This window comes from Panthera tigris, chromosome D1, assembly GCF_018350195.1.
Source record: "Panthera tigris isolate Pti1 chromosome D1, P.tigris_Pti1_mat1.1, whole genome shotgun sequence".
Lineage (NCBI taxonomy): Eukaryota > Metazoa > Chordata > Mammalia > Carnivora > Felidae > Panthera > Panthera tigris.
In genome coordinates, this window is record NC_056669.1 from 86,883,691 (window position 1) to 86,907,714 (window position 24,024).

General features: G+C 44.6%; 1 protein-coding gene across 1 annotated transcript in view; it reads left to right on the forward strand.

Annotated features, from left to right (window-relative positions):
* Positions 1–24,024, forward strand: part of KIAA1549L (KIAA1549 like) — a 266,784-nt gene that overhangs the window by 167,524 nt on the left and 75,236 nt on the right. Inside the window, exons 8-11 of the mRNA XM_042958831.1 lie at positions 332–391; positions 6,790–6,941; positions 12,007–12,178; positions 22,302–22,465. Of these exons, the coding sequence (XP_042814765.1) occupies positions 332–391; positions 6,790–6,941; positions 12,007–12,178; positions 22,302–22,465 (548 nt within the window). The remainder of the gene's footprint in view (positions 1–331; positions 392–6,789; positions 6,942–12,006; positions 12,179–22,301; positions 22,466–24,024) is intronic.

Here is a 24,024-nt window from a genome sequence, read left to right on the forward strand (position 1 = left end):
ATAGTTTTTACAAAGAATGTTATAGTTAAGACAGGTTCTAGCTGTGAGTTTTGATAGTGAAGATGTTCCACTTAGGAAGGTTCTGATGAAAAAATCAGAAGAGCAGAAATTTACAAACCCTAAAAACCGCTTCATCTGAAAGTTAGCCCTTTACTAAGCATTTTACTTTTCAGAACAGCGAAATAGTTTTGGCCTGTATATCCTGGAGTTCCTAAGAATGATAAAGCTGAATTTAGCTGTTTGATATTTTATTATGTATGTCCATTTTCCTAAGTAATATTTACATATAAAAACTGTGAAAGTAACTTGGTGTGTTTCTTATTTGTTTTAGCACTGGAATATCCCAACCTTGATATATCGGAAACAACCAGAGACTATTGGGTAATAACAGGTAATCTCTTATTTTACTCCCCCTTTCCTCTTATCAGGTTGCTGTGTGTTTTCTTTAACTACACGTCAAAAGAAGTCCCCAAAACGAAATAATATAATAATAATAATAATAATAATAATAATAATAATAAAAACTGCATGCCATTCAGTGATAGAATCAGCATCTTTTCTTTGGTCCTGTCTTTTTTTTTTTAATAGTTTTTAAAGTTTATTTTTATTTATTTTGAGAGACAGCAAGAGGGGGGAGGGGCAGAGACAGGGAGAGAGAGAGAGAATCCCAAGCAGGCTGTGCACTGCCAGCATAGAGCCTGACACGGTGCTCGATCTCACCAGCCATGAGATCATGACATGAGCTGAAGTCTAGAGTTGGGTGCTTAACCGACTGAGCCACCCAGGGGTCCCTCTTTGGTCCTGTCTTATAAGTCAAGGAGTTACTTCCATAGGGCCAGAAATGGGTAAAGTAAGCTAAGAAAAGATATCATATGAAGGTGAATATTAGGTAACCATTCAAAACAGCAAATTGTAAAGTCCCATCCACTGCCTCCTCTTTGCAAAAAGTAGACAATCAGAAGGTATGACAGTAACCTGTGGATGTTTAGGGACTGTCCCTGGGAATGGTTGTTTATTTAAAGATGGTAGGCCTTTCTGCAGTGCCCTACAAAACCCCAGTGAAAGGCTGAGGAATGCTAGGCATGCATTTTTCTCTTTCCTCGGCACACGCCCCACACCTACACTGATCCTGGTGGAACCCAGTCGTGTCCTGACAGTGAGGGCGAATGGAAGTAGAAGGGAGTTTGGGTGACATTTTCTTTTTTTCCTTGACATTTCCCAGCTGAGCTTTATGAAACAGCAAAAAACTTGTTTGTGTTTTTCCAAAGCCGGACAGTCACTCTGAAAATGTTACAGAAAGCAAGGATTGGGAGCAAAGAGAGAAGACAGATATTTGTGGGAGAAAGTGACCAGCCCAGCTGTACATGGAGTGGGGAGGGGAAGGGGAAGGTATTAGCTTGGTAGGGACACCATAGCAAAGTACCACAGACTTTTGGGGCTTCAGCAGCAGGAATTTATTTTCTCATAATTCCAGAGGCTAGAAGCCTGACATCAGAGTGTCACCAGGCTTGGTTTCTTCTGAGGCCTCTCTCCTTGGCTTGTAGATGGCCATCTTTACTTGGCATCTTCCCTCTGTGTGTGTCTGTGTCCTAAACTCCTCCTCCTCTTCTTTTTTTTTTTTTTTTAAGTTTATTTATTTATTTATTTTGAGAGAGAGAGAGAGAGAGAGAGAGCACAAGAGTACAGGTTGGGGAAGGGCAGGGAGAGGGAGAGAGAATCCCAAGCAGACTCCCTACCACCAGTACAGAGCCCGATGTGGGGCTCCAACCTGTGAACCATGAGATCGTGACCTGAGCCAAAACCAAGAGTCAGATGCTCAACTGACTGAGCCACCAGGCGCCCCCTAAACTCCTCTTCTTATAAGGACACCCATCATACTGGATGAGGGCGCACCCATATGACCTTATTTTACCTTACTCACCTCTTTAAGGGCCTCATCTCCAAATACAATCCCATTCTGAGGTACTGGGGGTTAAGACTTCAACATATGAACTTTGGGAGGACATAATTCAGCCCCTAACACAGAGAGAGGAAGATCCTACAAGTTGTGGAAGTTGTGCCTGGGCAAGCCGGTCTGAAACCTCCCTCCCTTCTCCCCTGCCCTATTCCCTCCCTCACTTGCTGTCCCAAACCAGGAGTAGACAGGTTGCTGCCTAGAATCCTGACAAAGGAGCACACTGCCCTGCTCAATGAGGCCCGCTCCAGACCTCTCCGAAATGGCAGAAAATCACATTGCTTTCTCCCTGGTAGAGCCATGGATATGCAGACATTATTTTACCTGCTAAGAAGACAAACTGAAGAAATCTGTTATTTAAAAATTTTTATTTATTTTGAGAAAGACAGAGACAGCATGGAGGGGGGGTAGTTAGAGAAGGAGAGAGAGAATCCCAAGCAGGCTCCACGCTGCCAGCACAGAACCAGACGTGGGGCCCGAACACACGAAGCTGTGAGATCATGACCTGAGCTAAAACCAAGAGTCAGGTGCTTGGGGCGCCTAGGTGGCTCAGTCGGTGGAGCATCCTACTTCGGCTCAGGTCATGATCTCGCGGTTTGTGAGTTCGAGCCCTGCGTCGGGCTCTGTGCTGACAGCTCAGAGCCTGGAGCCTGCTTCGGATTCTGTGTCTCCTCCTCTCTCTGCCCCTCCCCTGCTCATGCTCTGTCTCTCTGTCTCTCAATAATAAATAAAAAAAACATTTTAAAAAATTAAAAAAAAAAAAGTCAGGTGCTTAACCGACTGAACCACCCAGGTGTCCCAAGAAATCTGTTTTAAAAGAATAAAAATGGAGTTTGTACACGAGAGGGAGATGATATTAACCCAGCAGTGCCATTTTGAACCAGCAGGTTATGAAACACTTCCAGAAGCATGTTTACTCCAGCAGGAATGCTGCTCTTTACCTTGCAGACATCTCTCCTAGTAACTGTAAGCTTTATGCTAAATGGTAACATATCTGCCCTTAAACACCAGCTGCCCTGGACAGCTTCCTGTCTCGCCCTTTCCTTATGTACCCGGATCCTGCCCTGACTCTGTCTGAGTGGCATAACCTTCACAAAACCATCCTGGGACTTCACCTCTTGCCCGCTCAGCTGTGTAACCTTCATTTATTTATGTTGTTGCTGTTGCTGCTGCTAATCGGAATACACAGTGGCCTCTGTCACTGTGTTTGGGGCTGGTTGGCCCAGTTAGTGCCCATGGGAGGGGAGAGAACCAGCTTCAGGATGGCCTTCCTTCCTTCCCACCAGCTCCCACCAGCCTTTGACCATCATTTATGGGAACTAGGATGAAGATAGCTCTGTTCATCGTGCTCCGAGGCACATCCCCTTGAATAACCACTCTGCCCTTTGCTCCCAGATGTCCGTCAAGGGTACTGCATCTTCTTTCCTCATTTGCAGCAGCTCAGAGGATGGGGAACAACTTTCCTTTCCATAGTTGATATTATAAAACCCTGACATGTTTCCATCTGCTTCCCCACTAAATTTATATTAAATATATTTTTACACGCTGTTCACTTCTCCTTTCCCTGAGCACAGGTCCCTCGTGGCTCCGTTAGGGTGATTCCTGCAGCACCTCTGTCATCCGTGGATCTTGTGGCCAGGATTGTGTATATGAGGCAGGACAGAGATGCACAGACTTCATATTGCTGCCTCACAGGGGTCAGAGCCCATCTTAGGTTTATCCACTTGTCTCTGTGGAACCCACTAGTCAAAATATCCCAGACCCAGAAGGCTTATGATTTCTTCTGGTCTTAGCCCAGCTGCTGCTAACCATAGCATGTCCTTGAGCACGTCACTCAGGCCCTGTGGGCGTCTCACTCTCACCTGTGGAATGAGGGGAAGATAGGAGCTGAGCTGTCTGGTTCTTTTGGCTCTGAATGTATGGGATTCAGTTACACATAAAACAATTCAATATAGGAAGCTGAATCAGGCCGACCTGATTGCTGGAATTTTAGAGCCCGGTGCAGTTGTAAATAAAGAAGGATTAAGAGACCAGTGATGTAACAGCCCCCGAATCTTCTGGACCAGCTCCTTTGAACACAGCTGGGGACTTGCTCGCCTCCTCTGAGCTGAGTCAGTGGTGGCTAAGGGTGGGTGGCCGGGGCCCTGGCTGGTGTGATGGGCTGCTGTCCTCGTGGGCACGTGTGCCGGGGTCCAAGACCCCCTACTGCTTCTGGGTCACTGTGAGAGATGTGGTCTCACGCCCCTTTCCAGGCCCTTTGGGCAGGTGAAGAAGACTGAGAGCCTGGGGCCTGCCATAGTTCTCAGGGGGAAGGAAAGGAGCCGCAGTCCTGGAACATAGTTATTTCTTCCTCTGGGAAGGATGTGTCTAGCAAGAAAGGAGCACATTTGAGCAACAACAACAGCCAGCATTTATGGGCCTCCTCTCTCGTACCTTTTAGCACGCCCCTCGAAGCATGTCTCTTAGAAAGTGTTGTTCCCCATAATGACACAATCAGGAGTAGATTATGATCCCTGTGTATTCAGATGAGGGACAAGGGTCCAGAGGAACTAAGGGACTTGCCCAAGAGCACTCAGTAAGGGGGCACCAGGATGCAAACCCGGACCCCCCCTTTCAACCCCCAATTCTTCAACAGCTGCCAGGGAGGGACACATTCTCTTTGCAAACAGAGCAGTGAGGCACATGGGAACTGTCCAGTTGTGGGTTCCATGTAACTCTTTGGGAGGTTCCCACAGCCACCTGCAGTGCCCTGAAGATTGTGGTTTGTTTTTATTCTCCCTCAATTAACAAAATTGGGGTAAAATAAACATAACGTGCAATGTACTATTTTCACCATTTTTAAGTGCACAATTCAGTGGTATTAAGTACGTTCACAGTGTTGATGTAGCCATCACCACTATCTATTTCTGGAGCTTTTTCATCACGGGGAGGCTTTGACCATCCCTTTCTTTGATGTCTGTCCTTGCATCATCACTGGGCTTCCCTTAAAGTAATCCGTGATGATGCCCTTTGACTGTCCTGTGTGCCCACTCTTACCCTTGTCTGGTAGTCAGGAGAGGCCAACTTAGAAGTAGTTTTTCAACAGTGGTTTTATAATTTTACTAGAGGAGCATCTTTGAAGCAGTAAGAACGAGGGTTCTGCTATCTGGGGCCAGGAGGTAGGCGGCCCTTCCTCAGCCTGACAGCTCGTCAGGAGGGATTCCAAGGGGCCTCTTGGGGACCTGCCGCAGAAGGAGCAGTGCAGGCGTGTTTTATCTTTGCAGGAATTCTGCTGACAGATGAGCTGAGAGTCCCTCACAAGGGCCCTGGAAAGAGAGCTGCTCTATACCCTCCGTAGGGATTATTTAGCATTTGTGGCTTCAAAGAAGTAATTTCTGAGACTCAGCTGTGGGTTTTATGTTTCTCTTGATCGGTTTCAACATCATTCTCTGTATCGTGTTGTCATCAGTCACTTGTTCTGGCCCCATACCGAATGTACTCATAACAACAGCTCATTCTTTATATTCAGACTATTTCCATATCCCTGTAGATGGGTGGTCTTAATGGCCCTTGGCTGGACTATGGTAGTACAAACTCTGTTACATGAAAAGTCTTGTATTACATTCCCAGCCCATGATAAGTTTTCATCTCTTTGAAAAGATGAGAAGTTTTTTAAACATTTTTGATTTCAGAGGTGACTGTGTTTGGAGGCAGTATTTGTGTGTTTGGGGTTAAGTGTGTTTCCCAAGGGACTTGGAAGAAGGACTGGGCTTTCTTCGGGGGGAGAGGGTCAAAGGAAGTTGTTCCCGTGGTAGGTGACTGTTTCAGGCCCAGGATGGCGCTGGTGTTCCTTGTGGTCCTCCTCCTTGCAGTAGCCTGGAATTCTATCATTAACGCCTCAGCTACCCAAATAGCCCTGGGTATAGATGAAAGAGCAGTGGAGGAAGGATGGAAAGAGGGGCTTCATTTCCCTTCTACGCACCAGGCACTGTAATAAGCTGTTTTATACATCTTGTCTCATTTCAACCTTACAGCCCATAAGGATAGATGTGCTGTGATACCGACTTTCTTACTCCCTTTTCGCAGAGAAGGACTTGGACTCAGAAAGGGCCAGAGGCTTGCCGGAAGTCCAACTGGCAAGCACCAGCACAGAAACAGAACCCACTCTTTTTATTACACAGTTCCGCTCTCGAATGGGATGGTACCTGAGAGGCCCTGGGCCACTTTAGAGGTGGGTCCCAAAAGGACCCCATAGAGGAGAGAGAGACAAGGACACTGAACAGGGTGGCTTTTCTATGTATAAGGGGCTGGGTTGCAGGATGGAGCTCAGCTTCCCTATCAAAGCTGCTGAGAAGGGAAAATATAATAAAGATAGCCCTGAGCCAGGGCTTCTGAGTGGGAACCAGTAAAAAAAAAAAAAAAAAAAAAAAAAAAAAAAAAAAATCCAATTAGTCATACCTGCAGCTATGCTGTATTCCCATATGGTCTCTAACAACACATAACATCTTAAATGAGGTTTGGATTAAATGCAGCAGCATTAAACATGTCACAGCTTGTGGAGGAGAGAGCCCAGGCATTGGAGTTACATAAGCATGGGTCTGAACCCTGACTTTGCTTGTTACTAGCTGTGTGCCCTTAGGCAAGTCATATAACCTTTCAGCATCTATAACGTGTGGACAGTGATCCCTAACTCCTGGGGATCTTGTGAAGGTAGACTGAGGTAAGGAAGGCCAAGTCCTAACATGAGATAAGGCCCATGGCCTTTAGTGGCTGGTGCAGGGGCGGTGGTGGTTGTGGTTTCTTGATCCACAGGGAGCCTGTCCCCTGAGCAGCCCCTCTGCCTTCTGCATCCACAGTGCTACAGGGCGTGGACAATTCGCTGGTGGGCCTGCACAACCAGAGCTTCGCCCGGGTCATGGAGCAGCGCCTGGCCCAGCTATTCATGATGTCCCAGCAGCAAGGCCGACGGTTTAAACGGGCCACTACCTTGGGAAGCTACACCGTGCAGGTGGGTGTGTATGTGTACTAAACCACTGGGGTCTTGTAATAAATGTACGGGAGTGTGCTGAGACTCAGTAAACCATGCTGTGTGCAGACGAGCGCCTGCCTGGCACACTGACTAAGCCACGTAATCAACACTACTCTTAGGTTTCGGGGGTTCACGGTCCTAAGCATCAAAGTCGTGGAGGAGGGTGAGAGTTAGCTACTCTCCTGTATTACTGCTAGACTGTAAGGTTTCAGAACAAATTCTGCACACGTGCACGTATTTATTAGACAAAAGTGATTAGTAAGCAAGCATAGACTTTCTACTCCCCAACCTGTTCTGGAGACTAGATGGAGTCCCAGAGCTCGGGACCTTCAGATCTCTTGCCACAACTCCTATGGATGGCAGATGCACCAATCAATATTCCAGCTGCAGGAGTCTGTTATCCTTATTTAGTCAGTCTCAACAAACAGAGCCCTCCATGTTTATAATGGTCAGGTGACCACACGGGGATTCAGGCGAGAGAGCTGTAGCAGACACTATTGATGCATTGCCCAAATCCCCTTCCCATTTCTACTGAATGCTACTGGGCTTCCAACAGCCACTGCTGAACCTTTATTGAAGGGCCATTCTTGAGATGCCAGAACCCACTTTGTCGATGCCATGGCTGGCTGGAAGTGCCTGGGAATTAACTAGCGGTGGGGGTGTGAATACAGCAACTCTCTTGCTTTGTGGCTATGAGAATTCTGAAACGTATGTTTTCAGTAATTGCCAGATATTTCCCATAGAATTAAGCTTTTTTAGCTGCCCACAGTGGTAACCAGATTAATAATGTACCTCTCGCTAGTTCCCTTCCACCCCCTGAATCACCTCTTCACCCTCCCGTCAGTTCCATGCACCTCCCAAATAATCCATCTACAAGGATTCAGCTCTTCTCAGTCTGCTTCAGAGGGAACTCTACAGACACAATGACCATCCCCAAGGTTAGAGGCTCCAAGCTTCTTTCTTGATTCTTTATTCAATTCGAGCAAGAGTGGGAACCATCTCTAACATTCTAGCCAATCCATGTATCTTGAATACCACTAATTTCACCAAAACTGGGAACCCATTGCTAACATTTGTTATGCTAATTAACAAAGCTCTGTTGAGCAAGATGTCAAAGTATAGAAGCACTCCTGGCGGCTGCCTCCGGAGTGTGGGCTTCCTAATTGGAATTGAGCAAACTGCCCCTAGAGTGTGAACTCGTGATTGGCAATTGCCACATCTAGGGTGTAACTTAATGCAAACACACATGCTTGATATTACCATGTCTAAGAGAGGAAGCGTTTTATAGAAAATTATAGGCATTACTCCAATCTGTCTGCAGATTGTGTCCTCGGGAGTTTGAAAGTACAAACAACTCATTTTCTGGACCACACTTCCTTGCCTGAGACAAGCATCATCCCTTGAGGGAGATTCTAGGTCCTCCATTCACAGTTGGTGAATTTGGCCCCTTGTCCTCTTAGATGCTGCTTTCATTCTAAGTCTTAGTGGTCTGTGACAGCCTGTGACCAGGTGAAGTGATGGTTTATTTCTTGTGCCAGGTTTATGGTTTACCCTCTCTAGGGTCCATGTGAGCCCTATAATTCACACTTCTCCAAATAAGAGAAAGGAAGTCGTTGGGACTCAGACAGTGAAATGGGATTTGCCTCAGCTGAAGGGAGAGAAAGAAAGACCATATAATCCTGGTGTTTTTTGTAAACCTAAGAAACCTAATCCATTCTACATGTATAAAACAGCCCACCAAGGTATTCTTTCCTCGTTTCTTCTGTGTAGTCAATGTGATTGGCTCCATAGCTGCCTGGGAAGTCTGAGTGAAGTGAGTAGGGATTTATTTCTGCAAATCCTAATTTATAAAGGTGGTAACATAACCCTTGGAGGAATCTTCGTAAGACGAATTGAAATTGAAATTGAGTGAAGGTATTAAATATTTGAATGCGCATTCACCTTCTACCTGGTTGTACTAACACTGTCCTTACCTCCTCTCCTTTGAGGGACAGGAATGCCGTGGCCAATTTTCCCAAATAAAATTTGCTCTTACATAGCTTACATCATCCTTCCACCCAGAGGCCTTTCTTCTGGGCTCAAATGATTTTAAAAGATGAGCCACCTTCATGAAGATGGAAACTTGTATGTCTGGAATTTAAAGATGTTCCTCTAGTGAATGTATCTGAAAAATTGAGTCTGAAGAAGAAATACATATGACCAATAAACAATTTTTAATATTTAACTCCACTTGTCATCAAAATAATACAAGTTTTAACTACCACAAGATATCGTTTTCACCTACCAAAGATTTATGATGGTACTATCCAGGGTTGGTGAGCATGAAGTGAAATGGGTACTTTCAAACACCGTAAGTGGGTATGACCTTTGTGGAGAACCAGTGAGCAATTTAGACAAGTACCTCTGGGATGGTCACAAACTTACTCCTGGAAATACGTTTTGAGGAGAATAGAGGTGAACACAAAGACCAGAAAGTGAGAGCAGTGTCTTTCAGAGAGTGTCCAGAAAAATGGTCCTATGAGGTGCCTTGGGGCAAAGAGGCTCTGTGGCCATATCAGTTTGGCAAGGATTCATCCTGTAGCCCCTTCTTGAAGATTCCCAAGGCCTGTTGGCATACCAAAGGCTCTAAAAAGACCTGTAGTAAAGAAATTCCTTAATTTTGGCCAACATACTAGTTTGGAAATTTAAATGCCGATAAGACCCTTGTTTTTAGTAATATATTTCTCCGACATTTTATTATGAACATTTTTAAGCCCACAGAAAGAAGTTTTATAGTGAACACCAACAAATTCACCATCTAGGTTCTAAAATTAACAGTGTGCTATGTTACTATTTTATATTTGGTAACATATTCATTTCCATAGCACAGATCAGTTTGGTCTGTTCTAGAGCTTCATATAAATGGAAGTATATTCTCTTTTGTATAAAGCTTTTTTGACTCCATGTAGTGTTTTTTGGGTTCATCACATTGTGTTATGCAGGAGCTTATTCCTTTTTATTGCTGAATAATATTCCCTTGTATGAATAGACTACAGTTTACTTAACCACTCTTCTGTTGATGGACACCCAGACTTTTTCCAGTTTTCAGCTACTTTAAACAAAGCTGCTATGCCCATTCTTCTACAAATCTTTCTGTAGCCATATATTTTCATTTCTCTTGAGTATGTGGGAGTGGAGTTGCTGGTTCATAGCGTTGGTGTATGTTAGCTCTGTGACAAACTGCTAGACCTTTTCCCAAAGTTTACCATTTTACACTCCCACCATCCAGATGTAGAGTTCCAGTCACTCCACACCCTCATCAGCACTTGGTATTGTCAGCCCTTATTTCAGTCATTCTGCTGGGTGATAGCAGTGCCTTTTTTCTCCATTGAGCATTTTGTATATGCTTATTGGCCTTTCAGATAGTATCTGGTCAGATTTTTTTTAAACCCGTTTTTTATTGGGCTGTAGTAATACCTATTTTTAATTGTTATGTATAGCATACGTACAAAGGAGTATAAAGACATGTAGACTTCAAAGAACACCAATAAAAAGAAATCACAACCCAAAGTAAATTACCCTTACCTTACCCCAGAAGCCTTTTATGTGTCTTCTCTGATTATACCTACTCCCTTCCTTTCTATCAGAGTTGAGTGTGCTTCTGAATTTTGTTTTAAGTCATGCCTAAATTTTCTGTATAGATTTTACCATCCATGTGTGTATGTATCCCTGAAGAGTACATCATTTGGTTTTGCCTGTTTTTGAATTTTATATTCAGTGATTTGTTTCTTATCAGGCTTTTTTATTCACCCATATTGATACAAATAGACATAGTTTATTTATACTACTCTATAATATTTCATTGTGTGACTATACCATTAACTCATTAATCCATCCTACTGTTAGTGACTTTTGAATTTTCAGAGTTTTTGCTCTTGTGACCAATATTGCTGTAAACATTTCTGCCATACCTTTTAATATCCTATGAAGCTCATAATCTGTAATATACACTTTGGAAAATACTATACTATAATGTTTATCAGTTGTTAATTATAGTAGTGAAAACTTGATAACAAAGTAACCATTCAAAAATGAAGTGTTTGTTGAGTTTATGAGGCATGCATAGGACAGAACATTATGTATAAAAATTTATGTTTTGTGTATTTATAATAACAATCAATTAGCTACAGCACTGAAAAATGAGTAACAATTTGTTTAACAATAAGTGATTTGCTAAATAAGTTTATGAGGTGTGCATCAGAATGCTGTGTAGAAATTACCATTTATGCTTTTGTTATATTTAAGGTCATTTAAGGATGTAAGTAAAAATAGCAGTGTATGATTCTAGATAGAGAGTGTGATAAATAGCTTTGTAAAATACTAAATAAAAGGTTTGTGTGGAAAACCAGCAATGAACAAAAGCAAATGCTCCAAGATAATAGTAATTAGCTTGTGGTAGAGGGATTGGAAATTGTTTTTATTTTATTACATTTCTTGATGGCTTTCTGTATTCTCACACTTTCTGTAGTGAATATGTATAACTTGTCCAGGGAGAAAAAGCAACAAAGGTTATTTTAGAAAAAAGAACTTTGAGTCTCCAAGTACTGCTTTTATCAGAGATCCTTTGAATTGCAGACATATAAGTTCATTTTTTTTTTTTTCCCTCTCTGGCAATTGCAGGAGTTTGAAATTAGAAATCTTGTTTGAGAATAACCTAACATGCCCTGAATTAATGTGCAGGCCTATTTTCAAATGAGGCCAGAGTTCTCTGGAGGCTGGAAGACATCACCATTTCAGCGTTTCTTCTCCAGTCTCAAGCTGTTCTTTCCAGATGTTCATATTTTCAGAACCTTTTTCTCCTCCCTGTCTCCCTTTCCAGCAATAGCAGCGCTTCTTGGGATGCTGGTGATGGGGAGGTACACAAAGGTTGAGCTCTAAAAAATACGTTGTGGGTCCAATTAGGCACCGAAGGCTTCAGCAATCAGGAGAGAGCCTGCTGATCGCCCAGGTGATTGCAGGGTCGGTACAAGATGCCCTGTAAACATGGCCTCTCTTTTTCTGAAAGATGGTAAAGATGCAACGGGTGCCGGGACCCAAGGACCCGGCGGAGCTGACTTACTACACCCTGTACAACGGGAAGCCATTGCTGGGGACCGCAGCTGCCAAGATCCTGAGCACCATTGACTCCCAAAGGATGGCCTTGACCCTGCATCATGTTGTCCTTCTGCAAGCTGACCGTAAGGGGATAGTCTTTCCATTCATTATTTTTTAATGCCATTAAATGTTTCCTGCAAATTAAAGTGATTCCCCAAACTCACGTTGATGGACCCAGACCTAAACATATTTTGTGTTCTAGAAGGTTCTTAAATCAGTCAGCTATTTCCTGTGTTGTTTGAAGCAGTAGGTTTTGGGTAAGGGATATGTTTTGGATACTAAGATGATGATAATGATATTGCTTTGTCCCTAATCCTACCCACTCTTCCTCCTCACCATAGTCCTGTGCACAGCTAGAAAAATCGCCACGGCTGAGATTATATTGTCTTCTGGGGAATTAAAGATAATTTGATTCAATAAGCATTTATAGAGTCCTGCATGAACTGTTCTCGGTGCTGGCGGACATACAGAAGTGGTTAGACCTGGTCACTGACTTTAAGGAGCAGAGAAGGAATTAATGAGGATATAAAGGAGCAGAAAGCGGGTAAATGCAGTGAGGAGGCAGAATGATCCAGTGCTCAGCAGAGGGACAGTTTGCTCTGAAGGGCCATCAAGAAAGAAAGAACAGAGAAAAGGTATTAAAAACAATAGTTGCCTCCTCTGTGGCAGGTACTATGCTTGTTGCCTTACATGGATTTTCTCACTTTCTCCTCTCTTTGGAGCATCTTCATTCAGCTCCAAATTCCAGATGAGGAAACCTAGGCTCAGGAAAGTTAACTAACTTGCTCAATATCACAGAACTGGTACTCGGATCACCAGGATTTGAATCTGGATCTATGTGCCTTCAAGTGTGTGTTCTCAACTGTATCACATGCTAAGATTTCAGCAGGAGGAGAGGAAAGGTATATATTCCAGAAAGAGGGAGAAACACGAGAAAAGGAAGGGAGGCAAAAAGTGCCACACATACTTGAAAAACAAGGGGTTTGAGTTGCCTGGAGAGCAGACACGTGAGGAAGAGTTGATGAGCTCAGAAAGGGTTTTGCTTGGGAGACTGGGGCCTTGGATGGTGGGAGAAGGAGATCATACGTAATACAGTGGGCTGTGGGGAGCTACTGAAGACTTCTGTATGCAGGAGTAGTGTCATTAGAACTACCCAGTATTCAGGGAGGATAACCTGTCAGCGGTGTCCAGGATAAGAGCAGCAGGACTAGTGAGGAGGCTCTGCAGTGGCCCCGGCATTGGGGACCCAAACAAGGTCTGTAAAGAAAACGAGGATGGGGGTGGTGATGAAGATAAGAGATCATGTGGTAGACATTTTAGGTTTGGTAGCCCGCTGAGCATCAGGGGATGGAAGGTCATCTCCCATTGATTTCCTAGTTGGCATCCATGCTCCTTAAGAACCCGATGCCTGGTTCATGGTTTTCCTCTTCTGCTCATCTCTTGCCTTCCATCTGCGGTGAGTGTGGCTTCCATGTTGATGCAGATTCACTCCTCCTTGGCCAACAGATTCTCACAGACACACCTTTGCCTAGAAACCATGGTCATCCTGTGCAATCTTGTCTTTGAAATGATATTTTAAAGCCAGATTCTCGTCTTTTGTTCCTCTCTCCTTCCCTCCCTGTGGGCTCTGTCCCCATCTCTGGTCAGGTCAGCTACTTGCTCCATTGGTTTTGCTGCATCCTCTTTATGTGAGTCCCCCAGGTTTCCATTCTCAGCTCTTTCCCCCTCTCCAGGTAGAGAATAAATTATAGAGGAAGGAGTGAAAAGCATGGCAGGTGCCCAGGTGAGAGGTGAAGGTGGTAGGGGTAGAGGTAGAGACCAGACAAGTGTATGGATTTGGCGTATTTTGAGGGACAGAGTTGATGGGGCAAGATAATGGATTCTGTGTGTGGCAGGAGGAGGTGAGGGTCAGAGGAATCAAGGGTGACTCCTACGTGTTTGCTTGAGTGCTGGTTGTAGTGTCATTTGTTGAGATGCAGAAGATGCAGGAAAGAAAGAGGTTTATTGGGGCTAGAGCAAGAGTGGGGAGGTGGAATTGAGAGTTTGGTTGGGACATGTTAGGTTTGAGATGTCTAAAAGACATCTATGCAGAGCTCAGGAGCTAGGACCCCAGATTCATCAACACAGGTGACGGAACTAAGGGAGCAGGTGAAATTAACCAGATTAGCCATGAGTATAGCTGGGTAATCCACATGAGGAAAGAGCTGGGGCCAGCAAAGGACACTGAGAAGGAGTGGCCAGGAAGATGGGAGGAAGCCCAGGAGAGTGGGGTCCAGAAATAAGCAAAAAAAGGAATGTACTGGAAGGAAGTGAGCTGCTGTGTCAACTTCTGCTGTGCTATAAGGGCAGAGATTAACTGGATTTGGCAAGGTAGAGATTGTTGGTGACTTTGGTAGGAGTGGTTTCCAGGCAGAGTTGGTGGCGATGCTTAGCTAGCGTGGATTGAGGGGAGGATGGGGCTGGGGAAGTAGTGACAGCAAAGGGGAGAAATTAATGGTGCAGTTACTGGAGAGGCACATGGGAGATACTGGGGCACAGCTGAGTATCGATGTGTTACTGTAATAGGGAGAAATAGACGTTGCAGAAGAGAGAGACACGAACTGTCTTGGAGTGAAGTCCCTAAGTGGACAAGGTGGGTGGCAGAAGCGGAGGGTTCAGACCCAGTGAGGAGCAGGGGCAGCTCATCCTTTTGCACTGGGAGGTTAAGCAGTGTCCAGGGGTGTGGGTGCTGGTCAGGTAGCCATTCAGTTATGGAAGCCTGAGGACATTTTCTGTGATTGTTTCTGCTCTCTTGGGACAGAATGAGGTGAGGTTGGCAGGTGAGGCTGAGGTTGTGTGTGGGGGGTGTTTGAGCAAGGGTGCAACAGTATCCACTGAGAATCTGCCAACTGATTACAGAAATACCTTAAGATTGGCATGTCTTGGGGCGCCTGGGTGGCTCAGTCGGTTGGGCGTCCGACTTCAGCTCAGGTCACGATCTCGCGGTCCATGAGTTCGAGCCCCGCATCGGGCTCTGGGCTGATGGCTCGGAGCCTGGAGCCTGCTTCTGATTCTGTGTCTCCCTCTCTCTCTGCCCCTCCCCCGTTCATGCTCTGTCTCTCTCTGTCTCAAAAATAAATAAACGTTAAAAAAAAAAATTAAAAAAAAAAAAAGATTGGCACGTCTTCCCTCCTCAGGCTTCACTGCTGTGTGCAAACCATTTCTTCTAGTCTCTCAATATCCCGATCCTTCGAAGCTGCCTCCCCCTCACTGCAGTCTCCTCCAAACACCCTGCTGTTCCCCATAATTCACTGGAGACTTAAACCCGATTCATTGTCTTTTCCTCTCCATCGCCTTTCCTGTCCCCAATCCATCCTCAGTGCTAACCATTTGGTTGTTTGACCTCCTCACTTCTAATACAGGCCTTGTGGTACTTGGGAAGGGGCAGGAAAGGGGAGCTGGCTTATTTACAGCAAAAAAGTGAATGGAGCATCAGGAGGAAGGGTTGAGGCTCTGGGGGCTTTGCCAATGGTGGTTGATGGGAAACAGTGGAAAGTTTGAGAGCGTGGGCAGGAGAGACAGATTGTATCAGACTAGAAGGTGCATAGAGCTTTCTGGAAATGAGAGTTGGGAGGCGACTATGCCTGCCTGCAAAGTGGCTGTCCCTCAATGGCACTTCTCTGTTGCCTTCATGGCCGCTTGGTCCTCTCCATTCCTGTCTAATAACTCACAAATAAATGTGTTTCCTTTTCTCCATTTCACTGTTATCTCTTCTTGGGCTTTGCTGGTTCTTTCCAAATGGCTCAACCTCAGACACTCTGCTGTTAATGTCCTGTCCGTACTGTAATTAGGGTTATCCTAATACACAGATTCTGATCTCACATCTACTCCATTAAAAAAAAAATTGGTGGCTCTCCATTGTTCACAGAATAAAATCTGAACTTCTCAAAGTGGATCTTCCGAGCCCTTCACAACAGGTACTTAACAAATGTTCAGGTCTCTTCACAACCTGCTCTCCGGGCTACTGTTCCAATCATACTGCCCATTTTGCTCTCCTTCCTACTTCATGCTTCAGCCATACAGGAGGATTCATTCTTCACGTTCCCTGGTCCTCTGAAGCCATCCCTGTCCCCATCTCCCTTAGTGCCAGACGCTTCCACTGCCTTTATCACGTGGGGCCAACGAGTTGTTTTTGCTCTCTGTCCCTCATAAACTCCCTGAAAGCAGGTACCACATCTCATTCATCTTTGAATATCCAGCTCCAGCTACTTCCTGGCTCTGTTCTTGTGAGAGCGAAAGACTGACCTTTGCTAAATGTCTCTGCCAGGCCCTGGGCGAGGCATGTGGTGGAAGACACCACAGGTGAGCACTTGAGAGCAGAGTCTTTGCAACATGGCAGACCTGGATTCATGCCCCAGCTCTTCCACTGTCTAACTTTGGAGCTCCAGGAAAAAAAAAAGACCCTCTCTAACCTTCATTTTCCTCATCTGTAAAATGAGAATATAAAAAAGCCCTGACCTCACAGAGCTACTTGGAGGGTGAAGCAAGATAAGTATTGCATGTAAGGGGCTTTGTACACTCCTGGGGCACCTACTGAGTGCTTCGTAAATGATCCACTGAATGTCTTATAAGTCATCTATAAGGTAGAAGGACTGAAGGGGAGAGAGACTGAAGGAGGAAAGGTGACTTAAAGATTAGGAACCCCTATAATTCAGAGAAAAGTGTGCTAGTGATGAAAATAGGAAGCGGATTGGAGGGGAAAGCATTTCTGGAAGGGAGAAGGTAATTGATTCACTTTGGGCCATGTTGAAGTTAAAGTGATGAGATATTAAGGGCCGCTATTCAGATACTGAGGAGGTGTTACGGGTTATGGAGGGGGTGTTGTTGGGACTCAGGGTGGAGTTCAGGAACGTTTTGGGAGGTCAAGGCTAGATCTCAGGAGAGAGGTTAAAGTTACATGATAGGTTTTGAGAATGTTGTATATACAGGTTAGAAATAAATTCCCAGAGAACATTCAAGGAGAGTGCAGAGCTGGAGGACAGACCCTGGGAAATGCCTCCATGCTCAGGATCAAATGAGGAGGAAGCGAAGACCAATGAAGAAGAAGAGAAGCAAAGATGTCTTAAATCTCACTTTCCCTTAATAGTTTTGAAATCAGCCTGCAATGTGAATCTGAGGTCAGCACCTTAAATGGAGAGTCACGGTGTTGAACGAACAGCTTGTCCCTCTGAAGGGAGAGTGTTAACGTTCTGTGGGTTCCAGTATTTTCTAAATCACTGGGGCCACCTTGCAGTGCCCTGCATGCACTGCCCCCTTGACTCACATCCCCTCTGAGTAACGGGACAGTAATGACTGCTACAGAAGTGGCCGCATGTCCGACAGAGGTTTTCATCTGCTCCGTTTGCAGGATCTGGAGTGAGGGGCCCTTCAGAACAGTGACCCAGCTGGTGGAGTAGGGAAAATTCTCCCCAAACTGAAGCTGACCGGAGTAGTATACCTTACATGGCCATCAGACATTATTTCAAAAAATGTCACTTTAAGAAAGTGAGAGACTGATCCTTTGGCAAAGGAAATTTGTGTTCATTCATTCTTCCGACAAATATTTTTGAGCACCTGTTATGTGCCTGGTGCTCTCCTGGCACTGGAGACAAACCCCCTGCCCTCACAGAGCTTACATTCCTGAGTAGCAGACCAAATAAGCAAAATAAGTAAACAATATGTTAGATGCTAATAAGTGCCATGGAGAAAAATTAAGCAGGGAAGGCCAGGGAGTATCAAGGAAATAATGGTCATGATTTTATTTTATTTTATTAAAGTTTATTTATCTATTTTGAGAGAGAGAGAGAGAGAGAGAGAGCACATGCGCACAAGTGGGGGAGGGGCAAGAAGAGAGGGAGAGCAAGAATCCCAAGCAGGCTCCGTGCTGCCAGCACAGAGCCCAACACAGGGCTCAGTCTCATGAATTTTATGATCATGACCTGAGCTGAAACCAAGAGTTGGACACTCAGCCAACTGAGCCACCCAGTGTCCTTAATGGCCATGATTTTAAATGTCTGGGGGTTAAGAAAGTCAGTGAGTGACTGCCTGAGGCCACCTAGGGACAAGGTTCCAGGCAGAGGGGGAGGGTTTGAGACCCAGCAAGGGTGTCACTGATAGAAGAGAGTAGCAGCCAGGAGGTCAGGGTGCAGGTGAGGGGTCACAGTTACTAGAGCCCCAAGGGCTGCACCCTGAGTGGAATGAGAGCTACAGGAATGTTGGGCAGGAGATTGACATGGACTGAGTGCTCCCCAGGGCCCTGGGCCCTGAGCCAGCCCCTCCTCTGCATACACACACACACACACACACACACACACACACACACACAACACCTCCAGGCATGTGTGTTAACTTAGAACTGACAAACTGTATTTCAGAGTGGTGACTTTTCATAAAAATGTCTAACCTCCCCGTGGCTCAGTTTCCTCACCTGCAAATTGAGGGTAAGAATAGCACCTGGGCAAAGAACCTATCCCAGTGCCTAAGGCACAGCAGAAGGTCAGAACATGTTGTCCCCCCCTTTCTTATCCTTTCTGTATTGAAGTTCTTGCAAATTAAATAACCATTCATGCCTCTTCTGTACATGACTTGCAGTTTTAGATCACTATGCCAATGAATACATTAGATTTGAGTGATTTCAGTTGACCTAACTTTAGTATCTCTTTGACCATTAAAGGAATTTATTAATATACCTAAGATAAATATATTCTTTCCATTTAAATAGAGGTGAAAGGATTTTATATCCTGCACCAGGAAGGAACATACATATACACCAAAACAAAAAAACAAAGTAAAAGCAGAACACATGTAAATATTAAGTCTTGCTAATGAGATATTTATTTAGGGTATCATGTTCTGATACACTATACATTTTTCTTCATCAGGATAGAATAGCATAGGCAAAAGAGGCATATTATTTTTTTTCATAGAAACCCTTAAGTTTTAAAGAATGTTAGTGGCATAAAACTCACATATAAATACTAAATCGCTAAAAGCAGTAGCAATTAAATGTTTGATGTCACCAGAGGCACATTATCTAATGAGCTGTTTTCAGAAGTTAATAATGTGATTAATCACCGATTGATAAAAACTACGGAAAAGAAGCCTTTTTTGTCCTAATAGAACTCCAAATCCAAGTGCTGCTTGATGAGAGGCAGATCTTGGCTAATAAGTTACCAACTGAAGTCAGAAAGGGTGGTTAAAGTCAGAGAGAAAAGACCAGCTGACTCACCGTGTGGCACTTACCAGTGGGGTCTCTAAATTATTCCAGAGCCTTGTCCTCAGCTTTGTGAGTCTAGTAGCCCTCAGAGTTCAGCAGCATCAGGAAGACCAACTTATGTTAACCAGACTTATAAGGGATTGATATGTAAACCAGACTGGTAGTATATTAATTTCAAATATAGGCTAGAACTACCAAAGAGATGGGACTTCTTTAACTGGCCATTCCTTTTTGCCATATGAAAACCTATATGGGGAGCTGAGTTGCAACAGGGAAAATGGTAGTTCATTTGTACCTTCATTTGACTTTTAATTGAGCACCTACTGTGTACAAAGCCCTGTTCTAGGCCCTGGGAGCATAGCAGTGAACAAGAGACAAAAAACCTCCCTGCCCTCTTGGAGTGTACCTTTTCGTGGAGGAGCCAGGACAGATGATGAAACAAATACATATGTATCATGTCAGATGGTAATGCCTGCTTTGGAGCCTTACCATTCCATTTGTGGCCAGGGGCCTGCTGCATGAGCACCACCCAGAGCTTGTTAGAAAGGCAGAATCTCAGGCCTCACTCCAATTCACAGAATCAGAATCGTACATTTGAACAAGATTCCCAGGCAATTAGCATGCACATTCAAGTTTGAGAGGCACTGCTTTAGAGAAAAATTAAGTAGGACAAGGGGGATGGAGAATGCCAGGGTCAGGGATTGCTATCTGATAGAGGGTAGACATAGTGACATTTGTTTAGAGCCCTGAAAGAAGTAAGGGAGGGAGCCATGTATATCTAGGCGAAGAGCATTCTAACTGTAAGAATAAGCTGGTGCAAAGGCCCTGAGAGAGGAGCATGTCCAGCGTGTTTGAGGAACAATAGGAGGCTGGTAGGCTGGAAGAGTGAGTTAAGGGAAGAGCAGTGGGCGGTAAGGCCAGAGAAGTAACCAGGGTGGTTGGAAAAGCAGATTACTTATGGTCTTCTAGAAATTATAAGGACTCTGGCCCTTACTCTGAGGGGAGTGGGGGCCTCTGGAAGGTTTTGAGCAGAGGAGTGTTGTGATCTGAATTTCTAAAGGATCACTCCAGCTGTTGTGTTGCAAATGGTCTATAGAGGACAAGGGACAAGGTAGGAAGCCATTGCAGTAATTCAAATGAGAGATGTTGGTAGGTTGGACCACAGTGGGTGTAGCAATAGAAAGAAGTGAACAGATTGTGGATTTATTTGGAAGATGGAGATGACAGGGTTTGCCAATGAATAGGAAGTTGGATAAGAATAAAAGAGAAGGGTCAACATCAGTGGCAAAGTTATTGCCTTGAGCAACTGGAAGGAAGGAGTTGCAATTTATTGGACTATCACAAGAGCAGGTTTGGGGGAAAATTGAGAGTTGGATTCTGAACATGATAAATTTGAGATATCTCTTAAGTACCCAGTTGGAAATTTGAGTTGGCGAATCTCAAATGGCATCCATGGTAGTTGGATATAGGAATCTAGAGTTCAAGGTAGTGGTCCTGGTTGGAGATCTATACATGAACACAGATGGTATTTAAAGCCATGAGTCTATGGGATCATCTAGGGTATAGGAGAACAGAGAACTTGGGTAGGATTGATGGACAGTATCACTAAACCGAAACAGCCAGTTGCAGCCATCTTGTTCACCACGATAGACCTGTCCCGGCTGGATTACCTGCGTCTGCCAGTTGGGGCACATTCCTCTGACATGGACAAGTTCTTGCCTGCCCTTTGGCTCTCTTTTCCAGATTTCCTATAAACCCACTCCCTTCCAGTAATTATTTTCCTAGACAATTGTTTTGGTTACTGTTTTCTTTACTCTAGTTCTAAGAACATATTAATCTTTTTGATTGGACAGAAGTATCTTCCAGGCTTCCCCGCCAGTGAGCATAGGGGAGACTCATCCATTTCATGTCAAGGGCTTTTTCTTTTTTCTTACATCTTCCTAACCCAACATAACAAAAAGCTGAAAGAACTGTATGGTGAACACCTGTGTCCCCACCACCTAGAGTCCACAATTAGCATTTTACTATGCTTTCATTATCACATATTTATCTCCCTGTCCTTCCATCCAGCCATTAATCCAACTTGTTTTTTCTTGATGCATTTCAAAGTAAGTTGCAAACATCAGCAGACTTCAACTGTAAACACTTCAACATGCGTATTGTTGCCTAGAATTCAATATTTGTTTATGATGTTTTAGGTAAAATTTACACAGAATAAAATGTACATATCTTAAGTATACTGTTTGATGAGTTTTGACAAATGTATACACCTGTGTGACCCTAACCCCTATCCTGATATAGAGCATGACCATTACCCTGTTGCCCTTTGCAGGTTAATTAATTCCAACCCCACTCCCACAGAGGCACCTACTCTTCTAATAACACATTCTTCCTGCTGACAATAGCTTTGGTTACTTTTTACTCTGGCTTTGAGAGCAGCCTGATCCTTATGATTAGACCAAGGCATTTCCAAGCTTCCCCAGCCAGCCCATGGGGGGTTAGATCCACCCACTCAGCTATGTTTATTCATTGCTCACTTGGAGGGTGGCTTCACTACAGTATTTAGAGTCATTTCTCTGTAGCCTTGCCTCCTGCCTCTAATCCAACTCTGACCCTTAGACTTTCTCTCTTCTCTTTGGATTCATAGACATTACTTTTGGGGAAAATTGATACCAATCCATCTTCCTCTTTCTCTTAAGAATAGTGAAGGCTAGCATTTATTGAGCACCTAGTAGGGACCACACCAAAGCCCCACATACACCCCCGTCTCTCTGGTGCCTTACAAAGTGATAATCCCGTTTTACATACGAGGAAAATTGAGACTCAGAGACCTTGAATAACTTGCCCAAGGCAAGGGCCTTTCTGATCCCAAACCCTCTTCACCATCTCATGACTTGGGGACCAAGGGTGTGGGGGCTGCTTTCCCCCTTCTGGTGCCCCTTGTCACGTGCCTCCTTCTGCTTTTCCCACAGCCGTGGTGAAGAATCCACCCAACAACCTGTGGATCATCGCGGCAGTGCTGGCACCCATTGCTGTGGTCACGGTCATCATCATCATCATCACTGCTGTGCTCTGCCGGAAGAACAAGAACGACTTCAAGCCGGACACCATGATGAACCTGCCTCAGAGAGCAAAGGTGCGGGAAGTGGTAGCTTTTGAGGTCATTGCAAGTACCTTCAGAAACATTCTGACAAGCCCTATCTTGAAGGAGACCCTTTATTTATTCAGATTTTTAAAAAAACTATAGCAAATAATACATAACATAAAATCTACCACCTTAACCATTTTTAAGTGTACAATTCAGTGTTTTTCAGTATACTCCCATCATTGTGCACCATTTATGTTTATCGTCAGGCCATGATAGCTAATGCTTACCTAATAACGCTCTCTCTCTGAGCCGTAAGTACTTCTGACGGCTTTACATACAGCACCTCCACCCTCACAGCAATGCTTTAAGGAAGAGCCATTGTTTTGCAGGTGAGGAAACTGAGACACAGAAAATTAGGAGCTGGATAGACCTGAAAGGGGCTGTGGAGGCCATCTAATCTGACATCGTCCTTTTCCAGAGAAGTAGCTCTAAGATCACACAGTTTGTAAGTAGCAGAACTGATGGTAGAACCAGGGCTTTTGGCTCCTAGTGCAGGGCTCTTCTGGGCACATGAGACTCTCAAAATTTTCCTTCTTCCATTGACCGGAGTGACTTATCTTCGAAGGCTGCCATGATGGGCAAGCTGCAGAGTCTTGGCCGGGCAGTCATCACACGCTGGTTCGGTGGCTCAACTGGAAGCTGGCCGGGAGCCCGTGCACCCTGCACAGCCTCCACACCTCTGGTGACGGGGAGGGGAGTGGACTGAGGAAACTCCCAGCGCTAATTTTCCAGTCACATAGCTCCCTTCATGATATCCCCTCGAGGGAAATACAGTAATCTGTAATACCTGATCTTTAAATAATGCCTTACAATTTGCTGGGTTCTTCTGGGTCTGTGACCTCGTCTGCTCATCACAGCAGCCCTATAAGGTAGATCATAGTCAGGGCAGGTTTTATTATTTTCACATTACTGTTGAGAAGGCTAAGGAAAGAGAGGCTGTGGAGATTTGTCCAAAGTCACATAACTAGCAGCAAAAGGAGCGACTCGGGCCCATAGCTGTGTCTTTGGGCTCTTTCCACATTATACCCGTTCCTGAGCCCTGAGATTTGGCAGGTAGACTCTTCCTCCATCACTGAACTTCTGAGCTTTGTCCACCTGTGCAGGAATGAAACAGCAAAAGGAATTTTCATTCCATTGGAATGCAGGTCAGGGAGATAGTCCTTGCCAGCAGTCATGCATGCCTGGTTCTTTCTGGACGATCACACCTTGCTTCAGTAAAAGAAATCAATTGAATTTTATCGTTTGTTAAACGAATTCACCTGTTGCAAAGCTGCAGTTTGATTAGACGCTCTGTCTACCAAAGAGCCAAACTCCAAAGAATGTTGTTCTGTTTCTGTTGACACAAAGGGCACCCGCTTTCCAGATGCAGCACAGTGTTGGCCATCGCCCAAGCAGTGACAAATAAAACTGTTCCAAGAAGGGGGTCTTTCATTTCCATCTTAGCTTAGTTACAACCTGAGCCTTCCAGACATAACAGTAATTACCAGAATCTAACTGCAGCCGAGTCCAGGAATGCAAAACATGCCATACTGAGGTTGTAAATGGCA